The 12617-nt window shown below is 42.4% G+C and overlaps 1 protein-coding gene across 2 annotated transcripts in view; it reads right to left on the reverse strand.

Annotated features, from left to right (window-relative positions):
• LOC309613430 (nuclear envelope pore membrane protein POM 121C-like) overlaps positions 1 to 12617 on the reverse strand; it is a 31174-nt gene extending 18557 nt beyond the window's left edge. Inside the window, exons 1-3 of one of the 2 annotated variants that reach the window (XR_014235721.1) lie at positions 2841 to 12617; positions 1675 to 1890; positions 1212 to 1370 (exon numbers count right to left, since the gene is read on the reverse strand). Coding sequence is in view for 1 of the 2 variants with exons in the window: in XM_082360239.1 (XP_082216365.1) it covers positions 1212 to 1370; positions 1675 to 1890; positions 2841 to 3409 (944 nt within the window). In the remaining variant the exon portion in view is untranslated. The remainder of the gene's footprint in view (positions 1 to 1211; positions 1371 to 1674; positions 1891 to 2840) is intronic. The other variant, XM_082360239.1, reaches the window with a different exon arrangement.

The raw sequence follows: 12617 nt of genomic DNA on the forward strand, positions 1-12617 counted from the left end.
CAAGAAGGGCCTATGCATGGTGCACATAATCATTGCTTATTCCCATCATGGGAAAGATAGTACAGAATCCTCAGTTATAGGCTCACTGGGGTCAAGCAAAATTACCACCCTGCAGAACATGAGAAACCTATCTGCACCATAAAAATAGTTATTTCTTCTCCCACCTCCACACCTCCCCACCCCCTGCCACTCCTACTTAGCTAGTTGACATCAGCTCAAATTGCTCACTTGTCAATCCTATCTCTAGTCATGATTACGTGATCTTCCCGTTACATACATACACTTGCACTGATTAACATTTCCCTACTCAATTTTCTCACCTACAGTATCAAAGCTGACCAATTTTGAACCTATAGGATATGAACAATCTTCTCTAGGTAATGGGGCCAATGATTTTACGTGTGGGGTCCACTGTCTCCTCAGAGAGCACTTCTTTGCCCACCTTATATAAAGAAGCCCCCTTCTCATTATCCTCTGTTATATCACTCTGTTTTTTATCTCTATACACTTATAATTGATAATTATCTTGCTTATTTTGTTATCCTTATTTTTTGGTCTCTTTTCCTCAAACAAGTCCCATGAGGACTGCGTCTTGTTTAAAGCTCTCTCCGCTGTACCTAGAATAGGCTCTGGCACATAGTGGGTACTCAATTTATTGAATTAGAAAAATGACTGGACTCCTTAACTGACTCCTTTGCAGCCTGTTAAAGCCTTAACACCCATTTTCATTAAGTTATTGAAAACAAAATAATGAAATTGGTTTTACTCTCATTACTGATAAGTCTACCGTACCCTAGTCCTCACTTTTCTTTGCCAAGCACTCCCCTCAGCACGATCACAATACTGCAGCTGGTGGTCACCCAAATAATTAAACAACACGAGACTGTGAGGGGAAGACTTTAAGCATGCTCTCTCACAAATAAAATTTAACACGTTTGTATCAGAAGTATGAAGCTAACATGGCTAATAGTTATTGGCGTATCTCTAGTACTTATGGAAAAGGTAAATTACAAAATTTATCTAACATGTGTCTTAGGAAATGAACAGCATTAAAACCCTTGTTACCAAGCTCTTCCATGAAAGCCAAAGAACAGGACCTACTAAGGGTCACAAACTGGAGCTGGCCTCTACATCCTTTGGAGAGTGATCTATATTTCAACAAATCCCAGGAGCCCACGTGAGAGGCCTGTTATTACTGTTGGGACTGTTACCTTCTTTTATTTTCCTGGCCATCAGCAAATATTTGGTCTTCCTCCTCCACTGTCCTTTTCTTCCTCTCTTTGAGGGCATTCAGTACGGTCTCCTTTGCACATGGGTCTGGGGCACTAGTTGATGGTGAGGACAGTGTTGAGTTGATAACTTGCTCTCGTCTACAATGAAAGATAAGATTCCAGCATCAAGATATTTTAATTACCATGCCATATAGCACAGACTTCACTCACTGGACATCAGAAGCCAACCAACAAGCAAAAGTATAATTTATACACTCACAGAAATCGCCCTTTGCAATTAAAGCTACAGTCCAAAGCAAACAAAACAAAAAGATGGTTCAATTACTAGAATTTGGGATTTCTCATTCAAATAAACAGCTACTTCTTTTTCTGCTTTGTCACAGGAATAACCAAAGAATAAAGTGGACAAACAGGAGTCTATTCTTTTAACGACAATACTTACATCGGAGAACGAGTCAGTTTGCTATCTGGAGGAGCAATCCTCACTGTCACTGGACTGCACACCATTTTGGAATTACGAGCAGACAGCACAGTCTTCTTGTGATAACCATTCCAGCATACAGTGGGAAGCACCCCCAGCAAGGAATATTGGGTCTGTTGAATTGGATATCTTCTTCGAGGTGTTATTACAAACCGATGTGATAAAGTCCCACAATCCCTGTGAAGAATGGGAGATACCAAAGAAGCTTAAAGGAATGTCAGAAAATTTAAATGATTAAAGAACCACGTGGGTGCAGATATTTTCCAGAGAGTTTAAACCTCTTTCTAAGCAACAAAGAACACATGGTATTTTTATGGCAACTTTCCCCCATTTCGTCTAAGGGCAGAAAGTGACAGCTGCTTAACAGCTGTCCCTACAATGGACTTCAACAATTTGAGAGGGAAATTGAAAACCTTGCCCACACAAGTAAACTACGATGGAAGAAAAGTGTGTGTTAGGATGTGTAAGGAGAAACTTTTCAAGAATGCTTCACTCTTGTATGCTAATCCATCAGTAACATACACTCAAAGTTAAACATTTTTAACACCTAATAACACCTAAACATTCATCTTCTCAAATAAATGTACTTTTCAAGAATCTAATATTTTCACCAAATTTTTGTATTCTTTTGTATCACTCAGCTATTGGGACTAAATGAAACTGTCTCTTTGATTTGATCATCTTTATCTACCAAGTTTTATCAATCAAAGAGGTGTTTCCTGGGAACACCTCTTTGAGCTCAGCTAACCATAGAATTTCTCTTAGTGGTCCAAAGAAAAAAAATCTAACAAAACATACTCTATGACTACACTCGAAAGATAAAGACATTTTCACTAGAAGTAGGGATACTTAATGGTTTATCAAGTATTCTGCTAAATCTATACTGTATGAAAATTCAGACAGGTTTAAGAACTAAAAGGAAGGGAACAGCTGTGGCATCACATCTCATTCCAAAGCGTAAAGGGGGGCAGGAGACGACTGACACGGATCAAGGTGTTTAAGATGACAAAACGACACAGAATCCACTTTGGACTTAATGAAAAAGAAAATCGGATTTGAAAGTCAAGTCCTCAATTCAAAGCCCGTCGACAGAGAGAAGGGTGTGGGAAAGATCACGGTTATCTTACCGGTGGGAAGGCCTCCTAGAGGATCGGAGGAGAGGAGTGGGGAGGAAGGGGTGAACTTGAACGCCACGGGGATGCGCCGACTGAGCGGGCGGCGCGGTGCGGGCGGGTGGGCGTCGGCCCGGCCTCTCCCGCAGGTCCCTGCTCTCCGGGGCGGGGGCAGGCTGCGGGGGGCCAGGCTTGCCCAGGTAACTGCCCAAGAGGAGCAGTTCAGCGGGGTCGGGTCCTTCCAGCAGGCTCCGCGGCTCTAGAAGATTTCCGTTTACTGCCGACTTGGCCGGAGGCGAGGCGAGCAGTGTTCGCTGACGCCTGGCGTTCCGAACCAGCGAGAAGGCGCGCGAACCCCGGGGTTCGCGGCTCAGTCCCCACCAGGCCGCGGTAGCCCCCACAGCCAGCCAGGCCAGCGCAGCCGCCGCCGGCACCAGGTACAGCACGAGGCCGAGCAGCGACAGGACGAGAAGCGCCGCCCCAGCCGGCCCGCCGCAGCCCCAGCCCCGGCCCCGGCCGTCCCTGACACTCGCTAACGGCCGCCGCCGGTCACCTCCTCCAGCCGCCGAAGCCGGCGGAGACATCGCGGCTCCGCGCCGCGGAGACGACTTAAATATCCCAGCGTGCACCGCGCCGCGCGCCGCGCGCCGCGTCGCCGCGCGCCGACTGCGTCACTGCGCAAGCGACTCGTACGCGCGACAGCGAAGGGAAACGCTACTACCTGGCGACGCGCTAGACCCGACCCATTTCAGAAAATGCCGCCTCGCTAAACGCCGAGTTGTGATTCTTGTCCCGCGTGTACACCCGCACAGCACCCATCCAGAGGTGAGCCTCTTGGAAGAATCGCGTTAGAAATAAAAGCTCCGGAAAGCGACTACTCACGTAATGCTTATTTTCTAGGGGGCTAAACACCCTAGAAGAGATTATCAGGCACTTTCACAATTGCTACCTGAGGCTGCGAGTTTTTTGTTACTCTGTTTTCTGCCAAACTATAAACTGCTAAAGGGAGTTGACTTCAACAGCAATAGTAAAAATCAAGACCAACCCAAACTATCCACCCTCATTAAATGTGGATCTGGTACTAATAAATTCCCTATCAAACTGCCTAATAGTCTAATAAACTGCAGATCAGACCTGAAGCTGCAATAGAAGTTTGCGTTTCTGCAGTACACATCGATAAAGGGGGGCAATTATCTACCAAATTTCACATTATGCTCCAGAATCGGGTAGATTTTTAGGATTTGTGATCAATTTACCTTTGTTAAGTTTGGTGGCCTGAGAAAGTAGATTAGTGTTTGTCTAGGTCCGGGGAGTGTGTTGGGCATCGGGGGATGGAGAGTGACTGCTAAAGGGTAGAGTTTACTTTCGGCCGGGACAAAAATGTTTAAAAATTAGATTATGGTGACTGTTGCACAACCCTATGAAATTGTATGGTATTTGAATTATATCTTAATAAAACTGTTTAAAAAAAACTTGGTGGTCTGCTAATTCAGGCTTTGGCCTAGCTCAGCTTCCTTGGCCATTCATTCATTGATTTACTCATTCTATTACTGATACACATTAAACAGAGTAATGGGGGAAAACACAGGGTCTCTGATCTCTAGAAGCCCTGAGTTTAGTAGGGAAGAAAGATGTGTAAATAGAAAGTTACAATTCATCGTGTTAACTGTGATAACAGAGGCACAAAAAGGGAAGGAATGATAAAGGGGAAGGTGGGCTGGGAGATGCTACTTGAGCTAAGAGAACTGGCTTAAAGCAGGTTCAAGGCAGATGAAGAAGGACTTTGCAGAAGCACAGAGATGGAAAGGAGTATGACACAAGAGTCTGCAAACAGTTCGATATGGCTGGAGATTAGGATGTTTGGTGGAATAGGGAGGTTGGAAAGATAGGAAAGGCTCAGAAAAAGATGCCTCTGGAGCAACTGGGAGAGATGAGAAAAACAAACAGCTCTTCTCTTCCCCAACACATTGCCAGGGCAATTCTGCTTCTATCTGTTCAATAGACTGTAATTTCATATCAAACTTCATTCGAAAAGGAAAGGGTATGGGCTGTGTTCCTTAAGAAAAAAATCTTGGGAATTCCCTGGCAGTCCAGTGGTTAGGACTCTGCACTTTCACTGCCGTGGGCTGGGTTCGATCCCTCATCAAGGAACGAAGATCCTGCAAGCTGCGCGGCGCAGTCAAAAAAAAAAAAAAAAAAAATCTCAAACAGTACTGGTATCAGTGGAATAGTGGGACAAAGCCAAGGTGCAATGGGTTAAAGAGTGAACAGAAGATGAGGAAATGGAGGCAGCGGCTGTGGACGTACCATTCAAGAAACTTCAATAAGGGAAGAAAGAAGATAGTATCTTGCTCAGCAAGGGTCCTTTAAATAATCATATACTACTGGTGTTCAAGAGAGGAGCTAGATGTAAAAGCCATCAGTGTACAGATGCCACAAGACTAAGTAAGATTTCTTGGGAATTAGTGTAGTTAAAGAGGTCCAAGGCCTGAGCCATGGGGCACTCAGTGTTTAGAGGTCAAAGAAATGGATGCAGAAAAAGCACAAATCATTTAGCAAAACAAAGATAAATATGACTACATTAAAATTTAACACTTCTGTATGGGAAAAGACAACACAGGCTGCTAAAAGATAAGCCAAGACCGGGAAAACACGATTCTAACTCATCTAACCAAAAAAGGATTAGTAACTAGAATTTATTAGGAACTCCTAAGAATCAATAACAAAAAGATGACCCAATTGTTAAGAATTGTGTATGTATATGCATGTGTGTATATATATATATGTACATACACATACATATATATTTTAACCTCACCAGTAATCTAGGAATGGTTTATCGATGTAACAAGATAACATTTTGCATTCATTTGCACAAGTAGAAAAATGTAATAGTTCAACAAGATCAAATTTTGGCAAGGATGTGGAACAACTGGAATTCGTGTGCTGTATGTGGATATGTAAAATGATATAATTTGGAGAGCAATTTGGCAATATCACAAAGTTGAAGAAATAATGTATCTCATAACCCTGTAGGTACAAAGATAGTCATTGCAGCAGCATTTGTATAATTGACAATTTGAATACATCTAAATGTCTAACGTCTACCAACACAAGAATGGATGAACAGTGGTATAATTCATATAATAAAATACTATAAAAGCAGCTGAAAATTAACAGCCTATCTAGCCATGATTAAGTGATACCAGACTAGTCCTCCTGCCATAAACAACTATATAAATGGACAAAAATTTAAGATGCAACTACTGTGAGAGTGTTTTCTGGATGAAATAAACACTTGAATTGGTAGACTGAGTAAGGAAGATTGCCCTTTCCACAGTGGGTGGGCCTCAACCAATCCATTGAAGGGCTGAATAGAACAAAAGGGATGAGTAGGAATTCTCTCTCTCTGCTTGTCTTTGAGCTGGGACATCAGTCTTTTCCTGCTTTTAGACTTGGACTTGGACTAGAAGATAAACATGATACCAAATTTCTTGTTGTAAACAATGCAAGTGAGAAAACAGTAGAGTAAGAACTTTAAAGTACTGAAAGTAAAAAAAAAGTGTAAATCTAGAATTATATCCCAGCAAAAAATATCTTTTAATAAGGTGTCTTCAGACATACAAAAGCTAAAAGAATTCATCACCACCAGACTAACTACAAGAAATGTTAAAGAATGTCCTTCAGGCAGAAGGAAATGATCCCATATGGAAATCTCCATCTGCACAAAGGAATGAAGAGCACTGGAAATGGTAACTACAAAGGTAAATATGACTTTTTTTCTTATTATTTAAATCTTTTAAAAACATGATTGAACAAAACAGCAGAGTAGGCAGCTTCAAGCTCCCATTCCCCCCCCAGAAACATCAAAAAACAAAGCAGTGACTGTTAGAATCCAACTTTATCAGAACTCTGGAAAACAAAAGTTTACAAAAACCAAACAAATGCTAAATCAAAAAAATAGCAATTTAAAAGTGTTAGAAAGCTTTGTGGCATTTTTACTTGCTTTTCTCCCACCCATTCCCAGGCTTGGCAGCAATCTTGAAGACAGAAACCTGCATTCCCAGTGTGGGAACCTGATCCCTGGTTCCATAGGGAGCAGAGCATCCCTTATTTGCAAATTATCATGTATTTCTGCTCCAACCAGGTAGTATGGAAGCTACCTGAAGGAATAATGCAGGCACTCATCTCTGTTTTGCTGAACTTGGAACTCAGGCCAGAAAAGTAGTGGGCATTGCTTGAAAATATCACAAGGTGAACAAACCACAGATGCCTGGGGCAAAATATGACAGTTGAGACACAGAATGGACTGCTGTTATGGACTGAATTGTGTTCCCCCAAAATGTGAATATTGAACCCCAATCCCCAATGTAATTGTATTTGGAGATCGGGCCTTTAAAGATGTAATTAAGGTTAAATGAGGCCATATGAGTGGGGCCCTAATCCAATATGACTAGTGTCCTTACAAGAAGAGGTAGAGACACCAGGGATGCATGTGTACGGGGAAAAGGCCATGTGAATATACAGCAAGAAGGTGGTCATCTGTAAACCAAGAAGAGAGGACTCAGGAGAAACCAGCCCTACCAACACTTTGATCTTGGATTTCCATCATCCAGGACTGTGAGAAAATAAATTTCTATTGTGTAGGCCACTCAGTCTCTGGTATTTTGTTATGGCAACCCCCTAACAGATTAATGCAGACTGCTTAAAGTCTGGGAGGAAAAGCTGGGGAGAGTTTCTTTGGGTAATCAGAGCATTTATAATCATCTATGTATAAGAGAGAATTTAGAAGGCCACGTGAATGCCCAGGGCAAGACGCATGCTCAGAAAATACCTGACAAAAACAGAAACAGATTCACATATATAGAGAACAAACTAGTGGTTACCAGTGGGGAGAGGGGCAAGATGGGGTAGGAGATTAAGAGGTACAAACTACTATGTATAAAATAAATAAGCTACTGGCTTCCCTGGTGGCACAGTGATTAAGAATCCGCTTGCCAATGCAGGGGACATGGGTTTGAGCCCTGGTCCGGGAAGATCCCACATGCCGCGAAGCAACTAAACCCGTGTGCCACAACTACTGAGCCTGCACTCTAGAGCCCATGAGCCACAACTACTGAGCCCACGCGCCACAACTACTGAAGCCTGTGCCTAGAGACTGTGCTCCGCAACAAGAGAAGCCACCCCAATGAGAAGCCCACGCACCGCACCGAAGAGTAGCCCCCACTCGCCACAACTAGAGAAAGCCCGCGTGCAGCAACAAAGACCCAACGCAGCCAAAAATAAATAAATAAAATAAATTAAAATAAATAAATAAGCTACAAGGATATGTTGTACAGCACATGGAATATAGCCAATATTTGATAGCAACTTATAATAGCAATAAAACATGAAATATTTAGAGATAAATTTAACAATATATGTGCAAGACTTCTGCACTAAAACATTACAGTAAATCTGCAAATAATTTTTTAGAGACATTAAAGAAGATCTAAATAAATGGAGAGATACATGTTCATGGATTGGAATATTCAACATGAAGATAGCCATTTTCCTCATATTGATCTATAGATTCAGTACAATCCCAATGAAAATCTCAGTAGGTTTTTTAACTAGAAATTGACAGGCTGATTTAAAATTTATATGGATATGCAAAGAACCCAGAATAGCCAAGTCAATTTTGACAAAAGAAACAACAATAACAAAATTGGAGGAATTACACTACCTGACTTCAAGACTACAGCAAAAGTTACAGTAATCAAGACAGTATGTTGGCATAAACAAGAGTCTGTCATACAGAGTGAAGTAAGCCAGAAAGAGAAAAACAAATTATCGTATATTGACGCATATATGTGGAATCTAGAAAAATGGTACAGATGAATCCATTTGTAGGGCAGGAATGTAGACGTAGAGAATGGACATGTGGACACGGGGGGAGAGGGGAGGGTGGGACGAATTGGGAAATTAGGTTTGAGATAAATACACTACCATGTGTAAAACAGATGGCTAGTGGGAACTTGCTGTATAGCATAGGGAGCTCAGCTCAATGCTCTGTGATGACCTAGATGGGTGCGATGGGGGCGGGGGGCGGCAGGAGGGAGGTCCAAGAGGGAGGGGATATAGGTATACATATAGCTGATATACTTGGTTGAACAGCAGAAACTAACACGACATTGTAAAGCAATTATACTCCAATTAAAAAAAAAAGAAAAAAACCAGAAAAAACCCCACAGACATATAGCTTAATGGAACAGAAGAGAATATCCAGAAAAAGACATGTGGTCAACTGATGTTCTATAGTGGCACCACTGTAATCCAATGGGGAAGATGCTGGAACACTGGAAGTATTTATCTGTCACTGCATAACAAATTACCCCACAATTTAGTAGCTTAAATCAACAAACCTTTCTTACAGAGCCAGGAATTTGGGAGTGGCCTAAGTGGGTGGTTCTAGCTCAGGATGATGAGGCGGCCGTCAGGACATCAGTGAGGGCCGCAGCCACGTGTAGGATCTGCTTCCAAGACAGCTCACTCGCCTGGTTATTTGGAGGAGGCCTCAGTTCCTTGCCAGCTGTTGGCGGAAGGCCTCAGTTCCCCACTACATGGACCTATCCATAGGATTGTTTAAGTGTCCTCACCACATGGCAGCTGGCTTCCCATGGAGCAAGTAATCCAAGGGAGAGCAAGAAAGGGGGAAGCCACAGTGCCTTTTAGGCCTTAATCTTGTGTCTCACACCACCATTTCTATCATATTCTACTCATTAAAAATCAAGTTTCATTGGAACCAAGACACACTCATTAGATTTTGTATTGTCTGTGGCTGCTTTTCCACCACAAGAGCAGAGTGGAGTAGTTGTGATAGAGACCACATGGCCTCTAAGCCTAGAATATTTATTACCTGGCCCTGATTTACATCATCTACAGTGCTTGGCTTAATGTCTTAAACATAGTAGGCTCTCAAGAAACGTGCTAGTGCTCATAAACAGTGCGTGTTGGTTAGTTCAATAAATATTAGTTGAGCTCCTACTAAACGCCAAGTAATATCATAAGTGCTGATTATATATAGTCAACAAGACAGAGCTGGTTCCTACACTAATTTTCTTCACTGCAGAGGTCCAGGTTGCCTCAGGGTGCAATACATATAGGACTTTATTGTGCTGCTTCCCACTAGAGGGCAGCCTGAAGCTCGTCCACAATGGCGCAGAAGTCCTGTTAACTCCAACAACAGTACTATCAGTGAAGAACTGTCAGAAAGGACAAAATACCAAACTACATAAGAGCTGTATTTATTCTCTCAAGACTGTTGTTAACAGAATTTTTATTTTTTATTTTATTTTATTTTATTTTTTTTATTTTTTATTTTTTTTTCAGAATTTAAAAATGCATCAAGTTTGTCGTTGGAACTCCTAGCCTCCTGTTTCTTCACCATTTCCATCCTGTTCCCTGCAGAGGTGGCGTGAACCATTATAGGCACCACCTGTAAGTTAAAAATGTGGCTGAAACAATCAGGTGCATCTCTCACCAATAGATCAGTCAGGGTGGGGAGAAAGAAGTGATTCCCGGGGAGGGATGGATCAACCTGGTAAGCACAGAACCGCAGGCCAGAAGCAATTCTGGGAGCAGAAACACGTGCCTGGTGTCTGCCACAGGAAGAGAAGAAACACATACCTTCTAGTCATTAGTCCACTATCTACTGTGCACCCACTACCTACTTTGCACTACACAGGATACAGCAATGAGGGCTACAGACATAGTACCAGCCCTCAAGGAGGATGTACTTTGACAGGGAAGTCAGACATTAAACAAATAGTTAGAAAAGCACTGAAACTACCAAAGTAGTAAAGACTGTTTCGGTTACTAATAGCATAAGAAACCAATAAAGAATGCAGTGGCATAAAACAATCATTTTATTATCCTCAGAGACTCTTTGATTCTAGCTTGTTTCTGCTCCGCAACATCTGAGAGCTCAACTAGGAAGACTCAAAGGCTAGGGGTGATTGATGGTAGGGGGTTGGAATCACTTAGAGGCATCTTCACTCACATAGGTAATGGCTGTCAGCTGGGACATCTGCTGAACTGTGGGCCAGGAACGTGTACACATTTCTTCTCCATGCTGTCTCTCCACGTGGGTTAGTTTGGGCTTCCCTGGAGTATGGCAGCTTAGTTCTAAGAGCCAGGATTCCCAGATAGAAAACTGGAAGTGCACAGCATTTTGATGACCTAGCCAGGGAAGTACCATAGAGTCACTTCTGTCCTACCTTACTTGGTTAAGGCAATCATAAAGATCTGCATAGGTTCAGGGGGAAGAGACATACCTCCCACCACTCGATGGAAGAAGCTTTAAGGTTATATTGTAAGATGAGCATGTGTGATGGGAAATATTACTGTGGCCATCTTCAGAAAATTCAATCTTCCACAGGCTGTCATGATAGCATAGGAAGGGGGTATAACTTAGCCTAGGGGGTCAGTCAGCAAAGGCCTCTGTGAGGAAGTCTTGTCTTTGGCTGAGGGGGTGAAGTGCTAAGAGGAGCCTTAGAAAGAGCTTTAGGTAGAGGAATCAACAGGTGTAAAGGTTGCAGTCCAAAGAGGCTGGTGTGTTTGAATGCTGCGTTTCGGAGTGATGAGAGCCTGGAGGGCAAGGGAAAAGTGCTGCAGGGGAGGATACAGACAGGAGATACCATGTGCCTTGGCTCATGCCCTCCGTGCTGGATCCCCTGAGAAGAGAAGCAGCCTCCAGTCAGCAGTGTCTTAGGAAAAAGACTGGAGAGGACAGAGCAGGCATTGGCTGCTCCCAAACTGGTGAAAAGTGGGGAAAAGCTGCATGCTTTAGTAACTATCCTACCCCAGCAGCCCCATCATGGAAAATAAAATTGAATCTGCCCAAGTCTCATACAGATAAAGTAAGGGAAGTCTGTAGAAATAACTATGCCTGAGGTATCTGTGGATAAAAAGAGACCGCACAGGGCATGTCAACAACACAATGGAGGTGGGGAAATCCAGCAAGACTACCGTTAAAGACTTAAGTTGCCATCCCATAAGCATCTGCTGCCCCGTACTCTTTCCCCTCGTCCTCAATTCAGATCAATGACTGAATGTTTTATTTATTTTTTCTCATTTTATACTTTGGATTGAATGTGTTTCCAGCTGCTGGTCTTGTCTCAAGAGTCAGATCCAAGAGGTTTGTAAAGAATGGACACTGTGTATCACTGTGCAGGTATTAATACATTATATCAGATGAAATTATAAATATCTGTATGCACATGACAAGAGAAAAAGCTAGATATATATGAAATAGATAACCAACAAGGACCTACTGTATAGCATAGGGAACTATCTGAAATAGAATCTAAAAAAGAATAGATATATATATATGTAAAACTGAATCACTTTGCTGTACACCTGAAACTAACATAACATTGTAAATCAACTATACTTCAATTGAAGAAAAACAAAAAGAATAGATTAAAAAAAAAGCTAGCAAATTAAGTAGGGACTAGATCATGAAGGACCCTGTAAATCAGGTTAGAGTCTGTCTTGTGTGCTTCTCTAAACGCAAAATTTCAATCCAACTGCAGACATATGACAGATTATGTGGGTACTAAACCACCAGCCACACTGATTTAAGCTTCTGAAATTTTGTTCCTCCTGCTTATGCATGAAATGCCTTTATTCACCCGGGCAAAATCTACTTACCTTCCAAGATTCAGCCTAAGTGTTACCACCTCCGTGAACCCTTCCTCAGCCCCAAACACATGGCCACTCCCACCCTGGTGTCCCCATTATCTTGCACAG

The sequence above is a fragment of the Balaenoptera borealis genome, assembly GCF_965194805.1.
Source record: "Balaenoptera borealis genome assembly, chromosome: 16".
NCBI classification, from domain to species: Eukaryota; Metazoa; Chordata; class Mammalia; order Artiodactyla; family Balaenopteridae; genus Balaenoptera; species Balaenoptera borealis.